Consider the following 26,434-nt stretch of genomic DNA (forward strand, 5'->3'; position numbering starts at 1 on the left):
ATGCCCCCTTGTATGTTATGGTGTAGGTTAGTTAGCGCCCCCCCCTGTAGTTTATTATATATGCCGCCCTTGTATATTATGGTGTAGGTTAGTAAGTGACCCCCCTGTAGTTTATTATATATGCCGCCCTTGTATATTATGGTGTAGGTTAGTAAGTGCCCCCCCCCCCCCCGCCCCCCTGTAGTTTATTATATATGCCCCCCTCCTCTTCTCTTGCCATGTAGCAGCCTGCGGTGAAACTAGGGCAGTTGGCTATTGTTCCCAGCAACCCCTTACGTCTGGTGAGGTCTTGGCCGTCTGGTGAGGTCTCGGCCGTGTGACTGTCTGCTCCACCGTCCCCTCCTAAACGGGGCATGGTCTTCAGCGCTGATCACAGCGAGCGTCCTTCACTGTAATCACCGGGTCCGGATTGTACCGGAAGATCCGCATCAGCTGACCGTTCTGAAACCGGATGACCCGATGTAATCTGCTGGGGTGCTGCTGCTCACTGGAGGGGTTCCCTTTAAAGACCTGTATTCCTCATCTACAAATGTCTGATCGCTGCGGCCCGAGCGATCCTGAGATGCCCCTTGTGAATGGCGCGGCGGCGTGCATGCACGACACATTCACTTCTATGGGACGTAACGAGGTTGCTGAGTACATCTCTGCCTGTCCCATAGAAGTGTATGCAGCGGTGATCAAACATGCACACCGCTACCCCGCCTCAGCATCAGTGAGGGTCCCAGCGATCGGACCCCCAGCCACCCGCTGTCCTGTGGATCCAAGATAAATGTCTCTAATAGGAAATCCCCTTTAAAGTGACGCTCCTGTCTGAACCAGCGGGACCTCTTACCGGTAATGTCTCTTCACCGCCAGTTCGGAGCTCCAGTCTTTAGACTACCTACTACCGATGCACTATACTGCTCTCTGATTGGCCGGCTCGGATTCATAGCAGGCTCCGCATCAAATCTGCGCCAGCTAAGTGTCCCCTTCGTGTAACGGTGGCATCCCCTCCTGATGCCGACTCCGCATTGGGAATCCCGCACGCAGATTTGTCTGTTACAAAGTGCTGAATGTCCGATCGTCAGCGCGAATACGTGCGTCTAGAGGCGGAGCCTATTAACACCCTATGAGTCTGAACAGAGGGGGCGCTGTGCTCGCAGTTTGGGGTAGAGGATATGAAGTCGCCGTCGCTTTCTAGGCCTTAGTGGGCACGCTGCATCTAGTTGGTTGGTAGCCCCTAAGCGGAGGCTCAGGAGGTTGTGTGCCCGTCACCCATCAGGTGGCACGCTGGCACCCTGTGGCAGGATCCTTCTAGGTGACGTATATATGTTGTAGCGTCTGCCCGTCCGGCCATCACTGAGCCCCGCACTGCGCTGCTGACATTTTCATGAGGCTTTTTGTCTTTGGCGGTGATTACCGGCTGCACTGGCGTCCCGGCTGCCATTTCTCATTTCCAACGCTCCTCATTATTTCTCGCTCGTCCCCCCGCCGTCCTCGGCTCTCATCCCACCCCCACTCTGTGTTTGTCCTGGCCGTGTGTAACCGCTGCTGAGGCGGCCATGAAAGCGTCAGATACCCGGCCGCAGATGTGTAGGATATATCCTCGTCTCAGGATGTCTCGCCGCACAGCGTGGAGATTGGCGCAAGACGTAAACAGTCTGCGTGTCGTTTACTATAGCGACGCCTTAACGAGCGCGGATGTATCTGACGTCACGTCAGGCTTTAGAGAAAAATAATAATTTCTCCGTCCGCGGCAGAAATCCACCTCTCTGCTGCGCGTTTCTCTTTGTGACGCGGTTTTGCACGCAGATGTAATCCATTTTATTGTTAGTTTTCGGATGAGTGGGACGCTTCGCTGCCGCGGATTGGATGTGTCCTCTGTGGCAAAGTTTTGCGCATATAGCTAAAGAGCCAACGGGGGGTTTTCATCGGGAATCTGACAGTTTAGGTCGTCACACGGTGGAATTTCAGCGCCGACTTTACGCAAATCGGAAGCAAAATCTGCAATGTTTTTATTCCGTTGAACGACGTGATAATCGCCCTGCAGTCTTTGTCGCGGCGGCTCTTCAGCGCACGGATATCAGAAAAACACCTAGTGGAAAAACGTTTTCATTTTAACTCTTGGCGCGGTTTCCCTGTTGCGCCGCCACATGCGGATTTATCCCATCAATGGGCGCATCTGCATCAAAGTCTATTGCAGAACCCCGAGGCGCCGCTCAAGAACTCCGCAGGGTCAAGCCATCCGATCCGGTGGCCTAATGTGCGGCAGAACTCTGCGGGCGATCACACGGCCGTGAGCGCCGATGTCCGTTCCCTGCAGACTTCAGGGAAGAAACACAGCATATTTACGTGCGCAAAAAATACGTAGAAAGATGCGCATCTATGTAGTGAATATGCGGATGTCCTGCGTATTCACGGCGTATTCGCGCCGCCCATTCACTTCTATCACCTATTTCAGTGCGTAGTTTGTCACAAAAAAGGACATTTTGCATATTTTTACGTAACCGAAAAGTAAGTGAAAAATAAGCGCGTGAATGAGCGCTCTGTAGTCAGTGGACTCTTCATGGCATAAAACATAGTTTAATTATTGGCCGAGATTGGAAGGCCTTCTGAAGGGTTATTCCCATGTGGTCCCCCTGACCTCCGGTCCGCTCGCCATCTCCTGCTCGCCGCCTCCATGGTTTTACGGATACGGCTAAGCAGACTGTTCTGTGCCGTCTCCGTGACTTCTCATATATGGGAATGGCGAGCTTGGCCGTCCCGGTAACTCGGCCGTCTTTCACAGCACGGATGTAGAGGGGAGAGGCTGGTGGGACGAGCGACCAAGATGAGACCACCTCTGTAAGGGGACCCTCCAGCCCGGAGATACAAAGATGGCTGAGCCACTTCTAAGACCCTACATGTTGCTCTGATGGGGCCGCATCGGTGCAGCCATCTTTGATTCTCCAGACCCGAAGGGTCGCTTTAATGGTGTCCATGCATGTAAAGATTAACTTTGGATACACCACTGCATACTGCGCCCTGTCCGGCGGGTGCCTGCGCCCTGTCCGGCGGGTGCCTGCGCCGCGCCCTGTCCGGCGGGTGCCTGCGCCGCGCCCTGTCCGGCGGGTGCCTGCGCCGCGCCCTGTCCGGCGGGTGCCTGCGCCCTGTCCAGTTTTCAGGAGGTGAAGTACATAAAAATCATGTATTTCAGTTGTATGTGCAGCGCGTCGAGAACATAATTGTGAACAAAAACGGCGCGTTCTAGGGGCTGTACGCTTTAGAAAGCATTGCTGCGTTTTGCACTCCTGCAGGGGGCGGCGGCTGCTCTTGTCCCATGATGCAGCTGTAGCTGCGAATAGATGCCATACGGTGTGGGACGATGATGTGACGCTGATACATTGCGACGAGTGCTGCACCTGTGTGAGGTCTTCAGTCTCTACAGATAAGGTTATATCTGGCGTTTGCAGCAGTCCGTGCGCCCGGTCATATATATGGGGCGGCGCGGCGTCTTCCTCGTATAACGGTTTGCTTTCTTGCCGTTGAATCTATTGACCTTTTACGTAACACAACTCTTCGGGTTCGAGGCGGTTCGCCACAGAGAGCGGATCATGATTTGTTGTCACCTCGCCCCCAGCCATGTGTTAGGGGGGGATGATATATGCTCTTCGTATAGTCTGGCCGTGACTATATATCTGTCCGCCTCTCCATCCGTTGGGGACTGCATTATGGCGTCACACTCGTCCCGCGGTTTAACTCCATTTTTCTTCATTTTAAGTGCGTCTAGCCCCTTTAACTTCATTCATCAGATTACGGTGACCACTGATTTATCTGGTGTCTCGTTCCATAAGAACACTTCCTGTCGCCGTCTTGTGACTGCCAGAACTTCCATTGTTACGTTGATGCCGCGTGGGGCGTGTTTATATCCCTTTCCCTCCGGCGCTCGCCACACGGGACAAGTCATGCCTTATTTTATATCGTATTTCAGCAGACCTTTTAGTAGGCCCTTTAAAAGGCGCGTTCAAACACGCATATCCGAATTGCGCGGCTCTCGTCGGATAACAGCCATGTACGTCTGTGGGCTGGCTGAGCGGCATGGACAGCGGGCATCACTGGTCCTACTCTCTGTGATACAGATGAAGATGGCACATGCTGCAAATCTTTAGTTTTTTTGGGGGTCCCTGAAAAAAAACCGCATGTCTGAAGACTTTCATTGAAGTCAACGGGTCCGTGTGCAGCCTGTATAAACATGAGCTGCGCACGGACATAAATACTGGATGTGTGAATAAGCCCCAGGGCTCCGAGCTACCATGACGAATGAACGGCTGCGTGCGATCTCATCACAGGTGAGCAGTTTGGGCATTAGAGAGGTTCCTTCCTCTGTCAAGCTATCGGCATCTAAATGGTTAATGGCCACAAGATACAGTTCTCAGGTTGTAGCCGCTGCCTCTACATAAACGCCAAGCACATGTATATCGGCTGTCACTGAGGGGTTAAAATCTTATTCTGTGTATATGTCGCCTATGCAGTTCTATGTGTTGCCGTGGTAACAGACTACAAACAAACTCTGTAGTCTGAACCTGTAGATGTTTGTCATTGGTTGACATATGCAAATCTGCGTCTAGATGAAATTCACGACCGTCGCGTAGGGAGGAGCTAGAAATAAGGTGACCCCTATATTAAGGCGGTCATCACTTCTCTTCCCCGGCTCGTGATCTGGGTCGGAATCTTGCAGACCTTGGGGTATTTGGTTCTCACAGGACCCCCGGGGGTCTCCGCATATACCGGGCCCCTTCCTTCCCCTTCAGACTGCTCAGAACAAGGCGATTAACCCTGAAGCTGCTGACGATCCGCCGTCCAGACCGAGAGCCGCAGGGAATGAGCGCATTCCTGGCACTCGCTGAGGCCGAAAGTGTCTATTAATTACTAAAGCCATGGCTCCGGGTCTATTGGCGCAGTCATCAATACTGTTACTAGATGGGGGTTGGGCAATTAACACCTTCTGTTCCAGGAGTGTCCGTAGTACGGCTTTACATCTGCAGTATGGGTTTCTGCCTCTCTTACAGATGAAATGGTAACGAAGTCCCATTCTGAGTCATTCTAGAACTAGTAGAAGCCCACCGAGGTGAGGAGGAGCCCCCGAAACAGAGACTAGATCGAACATAATGCACCCATGAGGGGGTCTATAGTGTAGATTAGGCCTTCCTGGGGGGTGGGCAGAGTCAGCGGTAAGGCTGCACCAAGCCGCACAGTAAGAACACGCCATCTACGGGCCCCGGGCCCCCAAGTAAGAGTCCGGGACAGCAATGTGGAAACACGCATGAACTTTCAGACAGGGAGGAAGTTCCTCATGCTCCTCGCTGACATGGGATTGTATTGATTGTGGGGTGTAAGGGGTTGGCTGTTGGAGCAGGAGCCGGGCTGTCAGTAACTGCTTTATTGAGATGTATCTGCAGATTTGGAGCCCCTCAGGGGGGTCAGTAAAAAGGTGTATTTACTGCCAGGAAGGGGTTAAGGAGACCTTTATATCCATATGTGCAACTGATATCAGCTGCATGGTTGTAAGTTTGGGGTTAGTGGCCCTTTAAATCTCCCCATGGTGGTCCGATGTTGGTGGTGGCCACTGCGGCCGGGCATTATAGTAACCAGCTCTCCATCCATGGCTCTCGGCGTCACCCCCCCGACCGACAGAGCTGGAATTTCCTATTTTGTGTCTTTACACGCCTGTGACTGTTGGCGCCTCGGACCGCGCTGTATACATGGTAAACGGTTATCGTGCGGACGGCGTGCTGCGACCCGGTCACCTGCCGCTCCCTGCCCGGCCGTGACTCATCCTATTAGTCACTGTGAGGTTTCCTGGTCCAGTCAGTCAGTGCATGCTGGGACTTGTAGTGCCTCAGCAGTGACAGCAGATTGTACTCAAGAACTAGCTAGCGGGTACAGAGGCGGGCAGGACAGGCCTCGGGCGCGTGCAGATTTTGCATTCAGGACTGGCGTACCCCTGACCAATGCAGAGGCAGCCGTAGACTGGAGCAGCTCGCAGCACTACATGTAGCAGCATGCCCACCAAGCCAGAGGTAGTTAAATGCAGGGAAGCAGGTTCTCAACGGTTACTATTAAACTGCAGGTCCTGTCATGTCGGGACGCCGCGCCAATTACGCGTCTTCTGCAGTAGTGTGTGGTGGATTTAAAGGGGTATTCCGGGGACGGAGTAACATTAATGTACATCATCGCCGTACGCCATGGCTGCCTGGAGCCGCTCGATCATCGATCTGCCACATGACCCTCCGCCTGAAAAACCTCTCCACTTCCTCTGACCTCTTGTCCGTATTTACTACTTCCTCCCCTGTCCGTAGCCTCCAGCATCCTGTGAGCAGTGCATGATGGGAGGACGGGGCGGACGCGCTGCGCTGTATTGCTCGTGTGCAGGTCAGAGCGCCGGACGGTCCTTCTCTGGCACTGAGGGAGGGAGGTTGGTGCTAGTAAGTTGTAGGACCTGTGCGTGGTGGGCGGAGCTACAGAGCGCGAAACAAGCTCTATGCATGCTGGGAGTTGTAGGTAACAGCTGTGTTTACTGCAGAAGTGATGATAAAGGGGTCCGGAACGGTAAATAAAAGGCGCAGGTTGCCGCTTCGTAGCTGGACCGCCTAGAAATCCGCAGATTCAGAGTTTCCATACTGTGCCCAGAAAACCCGTAACGGAGACGGCCGCTTGTTTACGGAGTGCAGTCTGCCGCCAGATTATAGACGCTTGTTCACATCTAGCCAAATTGGCGCGGATTCTCCACATCAACAGCTGCATCCTGATCCGCAGCACAAACTATATTGTGGATTCGGTGCGGTCTGTCCCCCCCCCCCAAACCCACAACGTGTGAGCGGACCCCAAGTCATACCTAGCATGGCGGAAAGGAGTGGGCTCCTCGCAGCAGCACAGAGGACTGTAGGGATCGTGGGGGATCAGGTGGAGTGCTCCGTAGTGGAGCAGCGTGAAGCCGTCCCGGAGAGGGGTCTGCTTGATCCTTGGGGGTATAGCAGCCCGGGAGTCACGCAGTGGAGGGCGCAGTCCCAGCGGCACAAAGGATTTCAGTTGGTCCCTGCCCCGTAGAGCTTGCACTCTATTTCACTGCCTGATGCCCCTGTGACCGCTGTGTATTTGTATCCGCCACATTTAAGCCTCAATGTTACAAATAAGGAAACCCCAGAGAATGAGCCCCATGACTGCAGCGAGGCTCCGGGGGCCGCGGGTGTTACCATCCCGGGAGAATCCTCGTCCTCCTGGGGGTCATTTCTTCACCTCACAAACTTTGTACGAGTTTCCCGGACAGTTGTTGAGTTGCTTCCGGCGGCTGCCTCAGAAAGTGGCGCGGCAGCGGCAAGTGAGCGATTATTTCTAGAACAGAAGTAGGTCAGTCCCCAGAAGAGGTGAGCACTGCGAAGGATAATGAAGCCTTTCTTCCCTCCTCGGGAAATATTCCCGCTTCTCCCGGGGGAAGATGCCTAATTGTTTTAATCGGTCTAAATTCATTACTCCTGCGCAGACCGGCTGCCGGAGCAACGGGGGGACGGCTCCGAGTATGGGGGGCACGAAGTAGGGCGCCGGGGCTATCCGCCAATCTACAGCCAGGAAATAATTGTGACTCGGCAGAAGGATGGGATTGGGGGGGCAAGATGTCCTGGAAGTTATGCCAACTACTTACAAGGGGATTCTGGGCCTTTATTGTTTCTATGGACGACCATCAGCTGATTGGCCGGCCCCGCCCATCATCAATCACCTCTTAATTAATTTTTTTGTATTGATAACTGATTAAGTCCCAAAATACCCCTTTAAAGAGCAGTCGCCTCGTGAGTCACGTCAGGAATGACAGTTCTGAAACCTCTTTACTTGCATTTCCTCTGTTGTTCCTCCTGGAAATTTCTGAATAAATTGACAGCTAGCTGTTATTGATTGGGGGTTTGTCCATAAGGGGGTTTTCATGGACTAAAGTTTGGTTGACTATCCTTAATTTCCCGCTCAACCGATGCCAGAGATGACATAAGATGCTGATGACCGATCCCTACTTTATAGGGATGCACCTTGTTCACTAGGGGAATGTTGATATCCAGGTGTCAATTTATTCACAAGTTTCCAGGAAGAATAACAGAGGAACGGCACAGTGTAGGGGTCTTTACAATTATTTACTAAAATACGGGGAGAGCCGAGGGGCTTCAGTGTTGTGCCAGCATTATAAGTTAGTTCCCTGTGGATGAGAATGAGTTAATGATCGGTGGGGGTCCGACTGGTCCTGAGGATGGGGGTTGTGAAGTTCCACACATTGAGAGGAGCAGAGCAGCAGTATGTGTGCCGGACCTCCACTCCATTCATGCAGAGATCCTTGGGACCCCTTTCCTGAGATGGGTGGGGGTTCTTGTGCCGGACCTCCACTCCATTCATGCAGAGACCCTTGGGACCCCTTTCTTGAGATGGGTGGGGGTTCTTGTGCCGGACCTCCACTCCATTCATGCAGAGACCCTTGGGACCCCTTTCTTGAGATGGGTGGGGGTTCTTGTGGTCAAAGTTTTTCCTTTTCCTGTGCATAGACAATATGTCTTAATGTTTGCACAACCCCTTTAACGGGGGCTTCCCCACCAAAATTGAAGGGGCTTTCCTAAGCGATGTTGAGCTTCAACCTGTGCAGTCAGACCCCAATTCTAAGGACTGGATGCAATTGTAGCAATCCCTCAGCTGTTGTGATGCATTAGAGGGATTGTCTAAACTTCAGATAGGTGATTGGCGGGGTCCCTGGCGATTAGTGATCGGGCCTGCTGTAAGTGTGGATGGGCCTGCTGTAAGTGTGGATGGGCCTGGCAGCTGCAGGTCCATACATATTGCAGCTCCCTGGGTTCCTAATGCAGGCGCTGAGGATCGGTCATCAGTGGTGGAGACCTAGTAAATCCATTTAAAGGATTTCCCTAATTTCAGCTCTGGACCCCATCGATCAGCTGATCGTCATCAGGGGAGGAAAAAGGAGGCCCAGCTTCACTTCCAGTGAAATCAATGGGAGCGCTGCTCTTCTATTCCACTTCCTGCTCAGGCCAGGATGTCTCTATTAGGAGCAGGAAGTGGACGTGCGGTGCGGCGCTCCCGCTGATTTCATTGGGAGTGAAACCAGCGCCCCGGCTTCCTTGCCTGCCCACTTATGAGAATGTCCGTCCACGGTCACCGGATCATCGAGCAGGACGAGGGTCCCGTCCGTCAGCTACTGATGACCTATCCAGGGCAGAAATACCCTTTAAACCAGAACTGAATGTAAACAGGATTGCTACAATTCACTGACAGCAAGAAGGGTTCCTTCTATTTCAATTTAAGTCTATTAAAAAGTTGCGGAGCTGCTTCTCATTCATTGGTTAGGATGTCGGGGGGCGTTCACCGGGGCGCAGCGGTGCGGTAGAGAGCAGCGGCACAACCTCAGTGACTCGCCGGTGATCTCCGTGTTCTGTGGTATGCCTTCGGGGATTTCCAGATAAATGGCGGCTTCCTATGAAGCAGCCCCATAAGTGCGTCAGACTGCGACCTTCGCCAAGCTCTCCTGATCTCACACAGGCGGTACGTGGCCGTGTTGCTGCTGCTTCATGGTGTCGTAGCGCTCCGACCACGGATCGCTATAGAAGCGTACGACAATCCGCGTGGCTTCAGCAGCGCCGGGCGGCTCCGGATTGGCAGCCGCAGCCCGTGTATTCTCATCCTGTTCTTGCCTCACTGCGGGAATTGTGGATCGGCGCCATCGCCGTCTATTGTCACTGCGGTTTGTAAACATGCTGGTGCAGCGCGGACCTCCAGATGGCGGGGGGATTTATAGACCCCAGATTAAGGAGTAATCCTCGGCACGCACTGGCTGGCTGTTATCGCCTCGCGCTCAGGGCGAGCGCCGCTGCTGCAGCACCAAATCTGATGGCTTTATCTAAAAGCAAGAAGAGGATAGAAAACATAAAATGGAGCTAAATCTGCCGATTCCCAATTATTGTAATTTTGTTGTATTTCACGAGCCGCCAAATCTGCGCTCAGAGCGGTGGATTCCCCAGCATGGTGGGCATAGAACCCGGAGCGTTCCCACCGCCGGCGTAGATACTGCTCAAAATCATACGTAACGTTGGCCACAAGGTCTGCACGTGCTTGGTGTGAACCTGCTTCACGCTGCCAGTGGTGGCAAGGATGCCAGCAGCACTCGGGGGGTGCCTTACTGTTGACCATCCGGGGCTCGTGGTCTCACTTTTTTCAGCAGCAGAGCAGGTGAAATGGGTTGGCAATTACTTCCTAACACTGCCGGTACACAAGCGCTGTCAGCGTGCATGAAATGGCGCTAATTGCTCCACACAGAACGACTGCGCGAGCGGGTGACGTTCCTGCCGGTTGTTGTCGCTCCCGCAGAGCGTTTAGACAGGCGGATCACCTGGCGGAAAAAAAAAAAAATCTTTCTGAAAGGGTTAATTCACATGCGATTTTTCTCTCGGATTGAGGCAGCCTTCACACGGACGTCAGAATCGCGCGCCATTTGTACGTTGCGAGACGCACAGATATGAGCCCCTTCCATCTGAGTCGGTCATACACACAAGCCATGTTTTTGCGGGAAACAAATTGCGTCATGTTCTATCTTTTTTGCGTGCCCCCGAATTGCAGCGCCCCCTGCCTCTAATGGGGCGGTCGGCAGCTTCGTGCCACGTGCTTGGCGCACACGATGCGGGGTCTCAATGGGAAAAACTTTGCGATCCTCCGCCATGGCTGACGGAAGCGGCGGAGGATCGCTTCTTCCCCAAAGTGATGCGAGGCGTTTTTAGCATGAATACGCTTCGCGTCCTCGGGAAATTCAAATGATGGGAGCGCGATATGTAGGCGGCGAGCGCGATATGTAGGCGGGGAGCGCGATATGTAGGCGGGGAGCGCGATATGTAGGCGGGACTTGCGGCCTCATATCACGTTAGCCTGATAGTCCAAGTCACACCGCACACGGGCGCGCTACCGGACGCTCAGCCATCGTTCAACCATTGGTCTGCATGAATGCGTGGAAATGAAGGAGTTATTTTTCCATGCAGGTTCCGTCCGTATCGCAGTTGGATGTAACTCGCGTGCGAATATTTCTCGGCTTTCATGCGCGTGCCATGTGTTATTAGCGCATGTTACTATGGTAACCACATGGATAACCTAGAACCACGAGGTGCAGGGCAGAAAGAAATGCGCAAGAGTTGCATAAAAATCGCGCGTAAACCAGGTCTGTTTTTCACAGACTGAAATTGCGCACTCCTCGCGCTCACGCTGCGGGTTTCTGAACTGCAGCCAAAAGCTACACCACCAATCCACATGCGTTGTACAAGGAGATCACGAGGCTCGTGTGGGCGGAGCCTCCGGCGCATGCGGTGGACAGAAGCGTTCAGCCTGGGGTTGCGGTTATCCTGCTCACTGGAGTCCACAGAAGCCGTCCGCCCCGCGGCCGTCCGCAATGGCGCGGGAAATACAAATATGTTTAAAGCAATCTCTGCTCACCAGAGTCGCAGCATGCTCGATTTGAGTCCCGCGAGCGGAGAGTCGCTATGATTCTCCGCATGGACAGGGGGCTACGCTATAGCAACGCTATGGAAAGCATGCACTGCGTTACCCGCGGCCGGATTATCGCCTCAGCTGTGGTCTGATTCAGTGTATCAGGGCCATTACACAGAAGATTGCCTAGACTGATACATTGTACCGAACCCTCTGCTGTGCAAGCAGGACAGCAAGTTGGCCGAAAACTGCTGAGCCTCTCATGTTAGCCTGACGATAAAGGGTGCAGATGTGACCGTCATACTAATGTGCTTCGTCTCGCAGCGCAAGGTTCACGGCGCCGGAGGATGAATCCCCGCAGAGCATCGCATCTCGGCGAGGCTTGAATGTTGGAGATATGTGGCTCCAAGCAAGGACGTTTCCAGCGCAAGACGTGACCACAGAGACCTTCATCTCACGGGGTGGGGGGGGCGACGTCGTGGGCTTAACTCTTTGTGCGCTGTCTTGCAGCGCGTCGTCCGGCTCCGCCTCCAGTATATTAGTAGCTCTATATACTCCACCTCCAGTATTAACCCTTCTGTTTCCTTTGCAGAATATGACCGACACCTAGCATCCAGCAAGAGTATGGCTGCGGCTTACCTGGACCCTAACCTAAACCACACGCCGAATTCTAACGCCAAGTCCCGTCTGAGCGCCGGCATGGAGCGATCGCCAGGGACCATCGAAAGAGTCTTAAAAGTCTTCCACTACTTTGAAACAAACAGCGAACCAGCCACGTGGGCCAGCAATATCCGGCACGGGGACGCCACCGACGTCAGGGTGAGTGCAGTTAGGAGGGGTTTCTCCATTCACAGTCAAAGCTGCATTCAGAATTTTACTCGTTACCTGTGTGCAATGCGTTATGGGAGCTTAGACCACGGTTTAGACCATTAGAACTCAGCTGTAGATATTACCCAAACCTACAGCATTATTGTGAATGCAGCTCTGGGTGTGACTAGAGTATAAATGACAGGAGAAGGTGGGTGTGGGCAGACCTTTTGCCCCATATTCCTATGTATCGTCCACTGCCAACACGTTGGTGGGCTGTACCAATAATGATGAAACCCAAACGGCAGCTGCTGCCCCCTGTTGTCCTCCTGGCAGTTGTAAACATGATTTGTGTCCTTGGGGTGCTGATAGCCGTGGTAAATCACACCGCCGCTGGCAGCCGGCCGTCTCTGTTGTCTCTGTTGTCGTCTGCTGCGCTGAATTCTTTCACGTTTATTCTGTCACCTTTCCAATAAAAACTGGAGCCTGCGCCCGCCGGGCGATGCCGCTTACAGGATCCCAAAATAGTAACCGGCCCCCCAGATGGGCAAGAGTTGTCTGCAAGATCGGGTCAGAAAAACATTTTTGGGGAAGTTATAGTTCCCCCTGTTAATGCAATCGACTGTTGGCAACATGTGCAAAGCTGGCATCATGTCAGTTGGCATCACTCGACCAGAGTACTAGATGGCGCACCTGTCTTGTACTTCTCCTCTATTATACGCCACAGCTGCACTCACAATTCTACCAGCTTTACATGTAAAACTTTCCAGGATTTCCTGCTTGTTCAGCGTCTGCCCAGGGCTTGCTCTAGTGAGTTGCAGTCAGTGAACTGTCCAGCAGGCGAAAATGGGATCAAACTAACTGACCCTGGCTTTATAGGTCCTCCGCAGACATTTAGGGGGCGGAGCATGCTGACAGTTACCAATAACAACTAGAAGAATAGAGAGTGCAGCTCTGGAGTATAATACAAGATGTAACTCAGGAGCAGTACAGGATAAGTAATGTATCTACACAGTGACTCCACCAGCAGAATAGTGAGTGCAGCACTGGAGTATAATACAGGATGTAACTCAGGAGCAGTACAGGGTAAGTAATGTATGTATACAGTGACTACACCAGCAGAATACTGAGTGCAGCTCTGGGGTATAATACAGGATGTAACTCAGGATCAGTACAGGATAAGTAATGTATGTACACAGTGACTCCACCAGCAGAATAGTGAGTGCAGCTCTGGAGTATAATACAGGATGTAACTCAGGATCAGTACAGGATAAGTAATGTATGTACACAGTGATTCCACCAGCAGAATAGTGAGTGCAGCTCTGCAGTATAATACAGGATGTAACTCAGGATCAGTACAGGATAAGTAATGTATGTACACAGTGACTCCACCAGCAGAATAGTGAGTGCAGCTCTGGAGTATAATACAGGATGTAACTCAGGATCAGTACAGGATAAGTAATGTATGTACACAGTGATTCCACCAGCAGAATAGTGAGTGCAGCTCTGTAGTATAATACAGGATGTAACTCAGGAGCAGTACAGGATAAGTAATGTATGTACACAGTGACTCCACCAGCAGAATAGTGAGTGCAGCTCTGGAGTATAATACAGGATGGAACTCGGGATCAGTACAGGATAAGTAATGTATGTATACAGTGACTCCACCAGCAGAATAGTGAGTGCAGCTCTGGAGTATAATGCAGGATGTAACTCAGGATCAGTACAGGATAAGTAATGTATGTACACAGTGACTCCATCAACAGAATAGTGAGTGCAGCTCTGGAGTATAATACAGGATGTAACTCAGGATCAGTACAGGATATGTAATGTATGTACACAGTGACTCCACTAGCAGAATAGTGAGTGCAGCTCTGGAGTATAATACAAGATGTAACTCAGGATCGGTAGAGGATAAGTAATGTATGTACACAGTGGCTCCACCAGCAGAATAGTGAGTGCAGCACTGGAGTATAATACAGGATGTAACTCAGGATCAGTACAGGATAAGTAATGTATGTACGCAGTGACTCCACCAGCACAATAGTGAGTGCAGCTCTGGAGTATAATACAGGATGTAACTCAGGATCAGTACAGAATAAGTAATGTATGTACACAGTGACTCCACCAGCACAATAGTGAGTGCAGCTCTGGAGTATAATACAGGATGTAACTCAGGATCAGTACAGAATAAGTAATGTATGTACACAGTGAATCCACCAGCAGAATAGGGAGTGCAGCTCTGGAGTATAATACAGGATGTAACTCAGGGGCAGTACAAGATAAGTAATGTATGTACGCAGTGACTCCACCAGCACAATAGTGAGTGCAGCTCTGGAGTATAATGCAGGATGTAACTCAGGATCAGTACAGGATAAGTAATGTATGTACACAGTGACTTCACCAGCAGAATAGGGAGTGCAGCTCTGGAGTATAATACAGGATGTAACTCAGGATCAGTACAGGATAAGTCATGTATGTACACAGTGACTCCACCAGCAGAATAGGGAGTGCAGCTCTGGAGTATTATACAAGATATAACTCAGGATCGGTACAGGATAAGTACTGTATGTACACAGTGACTCCACCAGCAGAATAGTGAGTGCAGCTCTGGAGTATAATACAGGATGTAACTCAGGATCGGTACAGGATAAGTAATGTATGTATACAGTGACTCCACCAGCAGAATAGTGAGTGCAGCTCTGGAGTATAATACAGGATGTAACTCAGGATCGGTACAGGATAAGTAATGTATGTATACAGTGACTCCACCAGCAGAATAGTGAGTGCAGCTCTGGAGTATAATACAGGATGTAACTCAGGATCGGTACAGGATAAGTAATGTATGTATACAGTGACTCCACCAGCAGAATAGTGAGTGCAGCTCTGGAGTATAATACAGGATGTAACTCGGGATCGGTACAGGACGTCTGACAGATAATTATATTACAAACGTTTTTTTATTTTTCAGGGAATAATTCAGAAAATTGTGGACAGTCATAAAGTGAAATGCGTCTCCTCGTATGGATTACGCCTGAGTCACCTGCGCTCTGAGGAGGTTCACTGGCTGCACCTAGATATGGGGGTGTCTCATGTCAGAGAGAAATATGAGCAGGCCCACCCGCCAGAAGAATGGAAGTAAGTAGGCGCTCCGGGCTTACAAATGTCTAATAGCGCTATTGGGGTTTTCACCTGCTGCTTCCTCCAAGCTCCCAGGAGTCAAGAATCGCGGGGCACCTGGTCACATGACCATTCTTCTGGGTGTCTGGTCACATGACCGTTCTACTATGTCCAATAGGATGCAGCACGGCACTTCATTACAAGGGAAATATGAAATGGAAAGAGTCTGCAATACACCCTTGTTGGGGGAGGGGGGAGCAAACCAATAATAAAAGCGTATTATAGATTAAAATAGCGCCGCACAACGGTGGAAAACTTAACATTTTTATTCAACTACAGTATAAAACCAAATTATTTTGAGTGTCAAAAGTGGTACAAATACAAACAAGTGCAAAAATAATTTTCAGAACCTAAGACAAGGGAAAAAAAACGTAGCGTCTTACCGCACATGTAAAAAAAAATTGGAAAATTGTGCTACATCCAAAATGGCGCGTGGACTGAAGCTACCCGTACCTGGGGACTTTGGCATGTGTAGCCCTGCAGTCACCCAATCTAATTGTTTTGCAAGCTGCTGCGACTGCAACCCCCATGGTGTAAAGTAAACGAGATTAAATCTTTGGCGCTTGGTGGGTGGGCGGCTTACAACCCGTATTGGCTTCTGTTACATTAGTGGACTGTGATCTATGACTGTGCAGCTTGTGTCATGGTCAAAGTCGCCATGTAGCCCTAGCCTAAAGGGTTAAGAAATAAAAATGGCGCTCTGGTTGGTCTGAGCAGTAAGGGGAATGAGGCACAATGGCGGTGTCTGTGGTGGTATAGTCACGGCCGTCCTGGTCTCACATTCAGCTAGGGGGCAGCACCTGCATGGACTCGGATGGTTTGTTTCTTCCCATATTGTTCTTCTAGGTCTCCTTCATGTTCCTTGGTTTCTTACAATCGCCAAAAACATAGTAGTAATGAGATTAGATTGTGAGCTCCTGGGGCACTAATGTGATAAGTCTGTGCGCTGCGGAGTGTTGGACCTATAGAAATAATCGCAAGTCAATGAATGAAGTTGTGTGGAAACAGGTGAAAAGTCCTCTAATGCAGATTTATGTGTCTCCATGGCTACAGACTAGATCCTGCAGCCATACTGCAAGTAGATGAGCATGAAGGGGACAGATGGGGGACGACTTCCTCTTTACAAGTCACTGGTCAGACCACACACGGAATATTGTGGACAGTTTGGGGCACCGGTACTCAGGAGGGGCATATCAGAGCTTGAGGAGGTACAAAGACCGGCAAATAAAGTAATAAATGGAATGGGCGGACTACAATACCCAGAGAGGCTATCAAAATTGGGGTTATTTAGTTTAGAAAAAAGATTGCTGAGGGGCGCTCTAATAAGTATGTATAACATATCAGGGGACAATACAGAGATCTCTTCCATCATCTATTATACCCAGGACTGTAACAAGGGGGCGCTCTAATAACTATGCATAGATATACTAGGTGTCAGTACAGAGATCTCTACCATCATCTGTTATACCCAGGACTGTAACAAGGGGGCGCTCTAATAAGTATGTATAACATATCAGGGGACAATACAGAGATCTCTTCCATCATCTATTATACCCAGGACTGTAACAAGGGGGCGCTCTAATAACTATGCATAGATATACTAGGTGTCAGTACAGAGATCTCTACCATCATCTGTTATACCCAGGACTGTAACAAGGGGGCGCTCTAATAAGTATGTATAACATATCAGGGGACAATACAAAGATCTCTTCCATCATCTATTATACCCAGGACTGTAACAAGGGGGCGCTCTAATAACTATGTATAGATACATCAGGGGTCAGTACAGAGATCTCCCCCATCATTTATTATACCCAGGACTGTAACAAGGGGGCACTCTAATAACTATGTATAACATATCAGGGGACAATACAGAGATCTCTTCTATCATCTGTTATACTCAGGACTGTAACAAGGGGGCGCTCTTATAACTATGTATAGATATATCAGGGGTCAGTACAGAGATCTCTCTCATCCTCTATTATACCCAGGACTGTAACAAGGGGGCACTCTAATAACTATGTATAACATATCAGGGGACAATACAGAGATCTCTTCTATCATCTGTTATACTCAGGACTGTAACAAGGGGGCGCTCTTATAACTATGTATAGATATATCAGGGGTCAGTACAGAGATCTCTCTCATCCTCTATTATACCCAGGACTGTAACAAGGGGGCACTCTAATAACTATGTATAATATATCAGGGGTCAGTAGAGAGATCTCTCTCATCATCTTATTTATACCTAGGACTGTGACAAGGGGGCGCTCTAATAACTATATATAAATATATCAGGGGACAATACAGAGATCTCTCCCATCATCTATTATACCCAGGACTGTAACAAGGGGGCGCTCTAATAACTATGTATAATATATCAGGGGTCAGTACAGAGATCTCTCCCATCATCTGTTATACCCAGGACTGTAACAAGGGGGCGCTCTAATAACTATGTATAATATATCAGGGGTCAGTAGAGAGATCTCTCTCATCATCTTATTTATACCCAGGACTGTAACAAGGGGGCGCTCTAATAACTATATATAAATATATCAGGGGACAATACAGAGATCTCTCCCATCATCTAGTTATACCCAGGACTGTAACAAGGGGGCGCTCTAATAACTATGTATAGATAAATCATTGGTCAGTACAGAGAAGTCTCCCATCATCTATTATATCCATGACTTTAACAAGGGGGCGCTCTAATAACTATGTATAGATATATCAGGGGTCAGTAGAGAGATCTCTCCCATCATCTCTTATACTCAGGACTGTAACAAGGGGGCGCTCTAATAACTATCTATAATATATCAGGGGTCAGTAGAGAGATCTCTCTCATCATCTTATTTATACCTAGGACTGTAACAAGGGGGCGCTCTAATAACTATCTATAATATATCAGGGGTCAGTAGAGAGATCTCTCTCATCATCTTATTTATACCCAGGACTGTAACAAGGGGGCGCTCTAATAACTATATATAAATATATCAGGGGACAATACAGAGATCTCTCCCATCATCTAGTTATACCCAGGACTGTAACAAGGGGGCGCTCTAATAACTATGTATAGATAAATCATTGGTCAGTACAGAGAAGTCTCCCATCATCTATTATATCCATGACTTTAACAAGGGGGCGCTCTAATAACTATGTATAGATATATCAGGGGTCAGTAGAGAGATCTCTCCCATCATCTCTTATACTCAGGACTGTAACAAGGGGGCGCTCTAATAACTATCTATAATATATCAGGGGTCAGTAGAGAGATCTCTCTCATCATCTTATTTATACCTAGGACTGTAACAAGGGGGCGCTCTAATAACTATCTATAATATATCAGGGGTCAGTAGAGAGATCTCTCCCATCATCTGATGTATACCTAGGACTGTGACTGTAACAAGATGGTGCCGTCTACGTCTAGAGAAAAATAGGTTTCTACACCGTCATAGTAGGGGGTTCTCCCTGTAAAAGCAGTGAGATTATTGAACTTTCTACCTGAGGACGCGGTGATGGGGAGCTCACTAAAGGCATATATGCGTGTAATAATATGTTATATCACTGATTACTCCAGAAGGGTCGGGGATTATTCTGACTGCCAGATCGAAGTCCACACAATAGCAAAAAGTGGCAGCATCAGCGGTGTTAAAATAAAGCAGTAAATCTTTATTGCTCCTTGATAACAGCAGGCAGCGTTTGGACTGCTATAGTCTTTCTCAGCCTGACATGCTTTATTCCCTTGTTTCTAGGATCAGACTACACGCGGTTTTGTTTGCAGTCTGTAACCTTGGCGACGCACAGGTCTGCCTGGGAGCTGTATACAAGGCTGCACCCATAAAGTTGAACTTAGTTATGCAAATACTCAACGAAAGCTGAAGATTATAATTAAAGGGAAGCTGTGAACAAACACTCAGCCCATCGCTGTCACACGGCGCACAGAGCGCGGCAACCGCAGGACGGACACGTTCAAAGACAGTGATTCACCAAAACCACAGATTACTTTAGTTGTAGCACTCATTATGTAAATGCCCTGCCTCAATTCAAATAGTCGGTGTGACGATCGCTCTGAGTCAGGATGTAGCGCTGAAAAACAATCCAGCCTCTCACCGCCATCCCCTCTCATGCCCATGTCAGCGCTGAAGTCTCACGCATGTGCCATGCACCCCTCCTGCCTCGTCTTCTGGAGCGGGCGCAGTTCGCCAGTGAAGTTGAGCTGAATGTACCCCGGCACCCTTTTTCGTGCGCTTACATCAGTGCTCTTAGCCCTGAAATTTCGTGCACGCACCATTCACCCCTCTTGCTCCGTACGCGGGTGCATGCGTTATGCACTGGAAGGTTCGGCAGGAGGGGCACATGGCAGGTGGTCCAGATTGCTGCACTGCGAGTGTCGATGTCGACAGATAACGGGCTGGTGGTGAGAGGCTGAACTGGGTTTTCAGAGTGGCACCCTGGGTTGGAACGATAATGGCGCCGTCTCTTTGAATCGAGGTGGCGCATTTGTATAATGGGCACGGTACAACTAAAGTAAGATGTTCTCTTTCTGTGTAAGGCCGACTGCACACGGCGATGCGGAATCTGACCCTGTGCCCGGCTGGCATACGCGCGGCAGTCTTTTCTTCTACTGCACGGCGAGTCGTTGAACATGCGCTGTACAGATTTTTTCCCTTTGAAGAAGTCACTGCTTTCCCCGTGTGAACGCCTAGTGATGGCGCAGAATACGCGACCTTTACGCCACAGATCGGACGGCTTCCATAGACTTCAGTGGAAGCCATCCGTGCGGAGTCGGCACAGAATCGCAGCATGCTACGATTTCTTCTTCATGAGCAGAAAGTCCCAATCTATTTCTGCTCTTGGAGATGAAATCGCGATTTTCCAAAGCCTGCTATGGGCTGTATTTGCTGCGCAATCAGGAGGCGGACGTCCGTTCCGAATTCCGCAATGCGAATCCGCCCGTGTGCCGGAGGTCTAAATAGCTTGCCTCAGCTTTAAGCACGTCCTGCTGCGGCTGCTGCTGCCAGCTTATACACCTGTTTGTTGGTGATGGGTGAAGGCGCAAGTCGCAGCGAGCGGTCAGGTCACTGTTTAAAGGTCTGTGCCAAGATATAAAGATCTCCCCTGCCCACGTATAGGGCATAGATTTATGATCGTCGAGGGTCCAACCGCTGGGATCCCGAGGACGCGGGTTCCGCGTTTACATTGTAAAGTGGGCTTCTTAGCGGCTGCACGGATGGCAGCCCTGTTTTTTTTCTTTTTTGTGCAACCCCTTTAAATTAATAACACGAGTAAAACTGATGTGTTCTACGTAGAGCCGTATGTGGCGCGGGCGGTCAGATATTCGCGCTGTCGTGCTAGAACATCCCTTTACATAACCCCTCTGTAACGTTCAGCATGAGAGCTGTGAACCTTCTGGGCACATTTGTAGTGTTTGCCCTTGTTGGGCGTCAGTGATGAGGGTCTCGGGCTCTAAAGTGAACCCTCTGCCATGTTGAACCACAAGGGCTGCATTCGCATGTTGCTGATTTGCTGCAGGTTTTACCCTTGATTCAAATTGAAGAGGTGAAATCAGCACCAAAGTCCACAGCTAATCATCACGGTGTGATCGCGTCCCTCGCGCCCCAAGGGGACGTTCACACGTAGCAGAATCTGTGCGCTTTTTCTGCTGCAGAAAACCTGCATGGACAACCGTATCGAGCGCCGCAGCGTTGATGCAGATTTTTAAATGTTTTTGTTGTGGTTCCGCATCAAATTCTGCTACTTGTGAGCGTGTCCGCAGGCGGAGTTCACATGGCGGAAGTTATTGGCTTTTCTGGGCTAATTGTGCCTTTAAGAACTTGAGCGAAATCTGCAACTTTTTTTGACAGGGGTTTTGCGGAGGTTCTTAGAGGCAGAATTCATGCGGGACGTTCAGTGGCGAATTCTGCCGGAGCGGCTGGAGTTGACTTTCAAATCTTTCACATGAATCCGGCCTCTAAAAAGCACATCAAACTCCCGTCTGCCTGCGTGCGGCTCTCACTGCTGATTTACCGCTGTCAGCGGGCAAACTGCGCACGTTTTCTTGTCAAGAAGTGGCATGTCATTTCCTGACCGAGAAACGCGATCTTCCATATCAGACAGAATTGCGCACGTGGATATTATTCACTGGAGAGTAAACTCGTTGCCAAAACCCTCCAAAAGACACAGATTTTGACACTGTTTTTAGAGGTGGACATCACATGGCAAAACTTCATGTTTTATTTCATATTACTCATAGGCTACCTTCATATGAGCGCGAAACTTACGTGAATGTGACCTCCATTCTTTTAAATGGTCGTACACATCAGCCATTTTTCACAGCGATCCTGTTAGGTAAAAATTTGCTGCATGTCCTATTTTTTTGTGTTCCTCGGAACGCATCGCTCATTGTTTTCAATGGGACAGTCAAACACATCACATGCCGCGCAGCATGCACGCGAGTGCAATGTGATGTTTGCTATGGGAAATGCTTGCCGATCCTCCCAACACGCTCGAAACAAGCGCCGGAACATCGGATTTTCCCAAAAATGGTCCGAGGCAGTTTTGCACGAAAACCCCCTTGCGTCCATGGGTAACCCGCACGCTGACAGGCATGATATCACGGCAGGCTTCTCGGCCCAGTATCGCCTGCCTGTGTGATGGGAGCCGTCGGGTTCTTTTACATGAGTTCTTTCACACCTATGATCGCTCTGTGGATGGAGGCAGAGTGCGCCAAAGACTTCTTCCGGCCGCCCGCCTCCATCCACAGTAAGCGGGCAGCTGATAGAGGAGCCTATGTACATGGCCGATTATCGTCCAGTTTATTGTGTCCATAAAACGGACAAGAAGCAAACGCACAATGAATGGCCCATCGCTGGCTGGGCCTCCGCTGGGCCTCCGCTGAACCATTATGTTACGTTGTGCAGGATGCAGCGATACCCTGAATGATGGTTCCATGTAAAAGGGTCCTAACGAGGGTCTTCCAACCCGATTAAAACCTTCCTGTGGAATGAATGACCTCATGAAAAACTCGTCCTGCCGCCGGTCACTGGTGACCAATGATGTGGAAGCGGCCGCCAGTATTAAAGCTCCTGCGTGATGCGTCGTGTCGTCTGCAGCGCGGTTAATAATACGATTCCCAACCGCCGCTTTTGGGTCCCTTATTTTCGTTTTTTTCTGTATTCCACAAGTCACCGCGCCGGCGAGGAAGTGAAGCGCGCGGCAGGTAGCAGAGCGTCTCGTGTTCCCTCTAATTAATGGGACGTGTGATGTTCTAGTTAATGAGTGTCTTCGTTTTTCCTGCCAGGGGGGGGGGGGGGGGGGCAAAATATTAATATTGTGTTGTAGGCTTCCGAGGTTGTTCAGTTGTAGGGGGGACGTACAATCCTGTCGGGCCTCTTGTTAGATCTTTATGAAGCGCCGCCGAATATTTCAGGAGAGGAGCTGGTCCTGTGATTGATGGCGACCGTGGATGTGATGTCCGTGAGGAAGGGGCTGCATCACGGAAGAGGAATGGCTGGAAGGTCGCAGACTTGGGGCCGTCTCACACGAGCGGATGGTAATAGCATATTACGCACATGAGTTTTCTGCGTGTAATATGCTGTACCAATATCATATAGCGGCATCTAATTGCATATGTTATGTGCGGAAGAACAATCACAGCATGTTCTGTCTTGTCGTATATGATGCGCACTTAGATGCAAAGATAGTACGTGGCGCTGTACGGCACGCAGCCAGTACTTAACCCCTTAGGGACCACCCCATCGACTTTTTACGTCATGCTCTTACGTCAGGCTTTAATTCCTTGGGCCGTAAAAACACTTTTTCCCTGGGGATTAAAAAACTGCAGACTGAAGACGTGACAGCTCCACGCTGTCAGCTGCCGGAGTTAGCCAACAACCTGGGGCTGTCATGGCTAACGCAGATAGCATAAAAGTAAACAGAAAGTGAAAAAAAGTTAGTTTTAGCTCCCCTTTTGGATCGGATCCATGAGGGGAGCTGAGGGTACTCACCCCCGTCCTCCATGATGTCCCACAGTGTTCTAGTCCAGAAAGGACCTGACGCCACCTTCTGCACTTGCTCAGCCGTATGATGTCACACTCACGTGCAGAAGGCCGAGATCTGAAAACCGTGCCGGGAGGCAGAAGATGTCACCGGGAACTGCGGCGAGCAGTCCCCGGGCCCGTGATCGCCATTATTTAATGGATAATGGCGAACACGGAAAAGTGGAAAAAGGTAAAGTTTCAGCTCCTCTAATGGATCGGATCCATGAGGGCAGCTGAGAATCCTCACCTCCGTCCTCCGTGATGTCCCGCGGTGAGAGGTCCCTGGTCACATGATCGCTGTTATCCAATGGATCATAACTGTTAAAGTAAATGCGATCAGTATTTGAACCCCGACGCGATCCTCCTCCACGGATCTTCTTCAGCTTCTGCGGATGCGCTGACTGGGGGGCAGGAGTCGGGGAACCCAGGAAATTTTAAAATGTCCTTGCTGCTGGCTTATAAAGGTCGCCGAAAGCCTGGAGCGGTGACCGGTGGCCAGGCTGTGAGAGGTCCCCAGTCACATGATAAAAAGGTAGCAATCTACCTTAGGCCGGTCTCACAGGAGCCGATAGGAATTGTGGATTCCCCAAGTGTTTGATCTGCGGTAATCCGCAGTTCAATCAGATGCAGTGGATTACACAATTCCACTCACATTAGTGGGTTGGGACAAACAGAGGGACCCATTTTGGGGTGTAAATCGTCATTTGATGTGCGCTATAGAGAGAATAATTGTCTTTAAAATGACATTTTTGCAACAGTATGAAAGTTTATTTTTTCTCCTCTAAATTGCATTAACTCCTGAAAATAATACGTGGGGTCAAAATCCTCCTGACCCCCTCAGTGGATACATTACAGGGTGTGGTATTTAAAATGGGGTCATCTGACACCCATGAGCCTTCACAATCTTGGCTTGGTGCAGGAAAACAAAGTATTCCTCAAAATGTTAATAATTAATGTTCAATTTGTACGTCTCCTAAATGGTTAAAGAAATGAAGGTTTTTCCAGTGTGTCCAGAATAACGTAAACAGATGGAAATATATATCTTATCAAAAATTTGTACAGTATGTTTGCACATATTAGAGGTATTGCAATTGTGAAAAAAATGACAATTTTTTTTCAAAATTTTCCCAATTTTGGCACTTTTAATAAATATACACAAATTCTATCAGACTATTCTTACCACCTAAATGAAGTATAATATGCGGCCAAAATAAACAATGTCAGAATCACCTGGATAAGCAAAGCCTTAACGGAGTTATTCTATGTTAAAGTGGCATGTAAGATTTCCAAAATTTGGCTCCGTCACTAAGGGGTTAATGTAATGGCATACTGGCTGTAAGCCATGCGCCTATATCTTGCAGCTCGCAAGCTGCAAGATCCGTTAGTGTGAGTCCGGTCTTAGGCCTCTGGCACACCCGTTATAAATTGGCCTACAGACGGGCAGTATAGGACCCTTATCGCTCAATGTCACAGCATCCACTTTACAGAGGAGACCATGGGGAGGGATGAAGCGGCACACGGATGGCGGCCATGTGCTGTCCGTTTCTTTTTACAAAGATGCAGAAAAAAAAGAATTGGTCTCGTTTCAGATTTATGTTCTTTCCCACGCAAATGTGCGCCTTAGAAGGAGAAGGTCCTCCCAGCAGCACAGAGGATCTCAGAGGAGGAGGGAGCTGTATAGGAAAGGAGCAGCATGGCATGTTGGCAATGGTGATGGCCAAGAGGACGAAGACTGAGGGGTACATAGTGGAAAGACGCGGAGGGAGTTGGGTCTATGAGGGAAACTTCCTAATAGACGACATGCTACAAATCAGCCCCATTTCCACGTTCTCTGCAGTGTTGGGATCTGCTGCTGCCTCGAGCTGAGGGAGGGTTCTCCCTACTTGTATCCAGTCCAGACAGTCGGACTCAGACTGATACATTGTAATTGGCCGGACAGCAGAGAGGTTTGTGCTGACTGGATACAATTGTAACAAACCCTCAGTTGTGAGAAGCATGAGGTTTGTTCTGGATGTTCTCCTTAGCAGCAAGCAGAGATTTTGAAAATACTCAGAAATTGAAACCCAAAGGGGCAAATATATTTACATGGCAGTTAAGTGCTGGTTTAACCCCTTAAGGACACGGCCTATTTTGGCGTTTAGGGCACAACGATTTTTGAGAATTTTTACTTCCACTTTTCAAAAGCCATAATTTTTTTTATTTTTCCGTCGCCACGGCCGCATGAGGGCTTGTTTTTTGATTGGCGAACTGTAGTTTTTACTGGTGCCATTTTTGGGTGCATTTAATATATTGTAAAACTTGTATCATTTTTTTTATATAGCAGGGAGAGAAAACGGATCAATTCTGCCATTGTTTTTTTTTTGTTTTTTTTTTTACAGCGTTAATCATGCAGCATAAATGACTTAAAGGGGTTGTCCCGCGAAACAAAGTGGGGGTATACACTTCTGTATGGCCATATTAATGCACTTTGTAATGTACATCGTGCATTAATTATGAGCCATACAGAAGTTATTCACTTACCTGTTCCGTTGCTGGCGTCCCCGTCTCCATGGTGCCGTCTAATTTTCAGCGTCTAATCGCCCGATTAGACGCGCTTGCGCAGTCCGGTCTTCTTTCTTCTGAATGGGGCCGCTCGTGCCGGAGAGCGGCTCCTCGTAGCTCCGCCCCGTCACGTGTGCCGATTCCAGCCAATCAGGAGGCTGGAATCGGCAATGGACCACAGAGAAGACCTGCGGTCCACAGAGGGTGAAGATCCCGGCGGCCATCTTCGCCAGGTAAGTAAGAAGTCACCGGAGTGCGGGGATTCAGGTAAGCACTATCCGTTTTTTGTTTTTTTTTAAACCCCTGCATCGGGTTTGTCTCGCGCCGAACGGTGGGGCTATTGAAAAAAAAAACAAAACCCGTTTCGGCGCGGGACAACCCCTTTAATACGTTACTTC

General features: G+C 49.5%; 1 protein-coding gene across 12 annotated transcripts in view; it reads left to right on the forward strand.

Moving 5' to 3' along the window:
- The window catches only part of PTK2 (protein tyrosine kinase 2), a 223,555-nt gene that overhangs the window by 72,299 nt on the left and 124,822 nt on the right, over positions 1-26,434 (forward strand). For all 12 annotated transcript variants that reach the window (XM_066578748.1, XM_066578752.1, XM_066578749.1 and 9 more), the window contains 2 exons: positions 12,062-12,288; positions 15,248-15,414. In XM_066578748.1, coding sequence (XP_066434845.1) covers positions 12,094-12,288; positions 15,248-15,414 — 362 coding nt within the window. In that variant the 5' untranslated portion in view covers positions 12,062-12,093. The remainder of the gene's footprint in view (positions 1-12,061; positions 12,289-15,247; positions 15,415-26,434) is intronic.

The sequence above is a fragment of the Eleutherodactylus coqui genome, chromosome 9 (assembly GCF_035609145.1).
Source record: "Eleutherodactylus coqui strain aEleCoq1 chromosome 9, aEleCoq1.hap1, whole genome shotgun sequence".
Taxonomy (NCBI): Eukaryota; Metazoa; Chordata; class Amphibia; order Anura; family Eleutherodactylidae; genus Eleutherodactylus; species Eleutherodactylus coqui.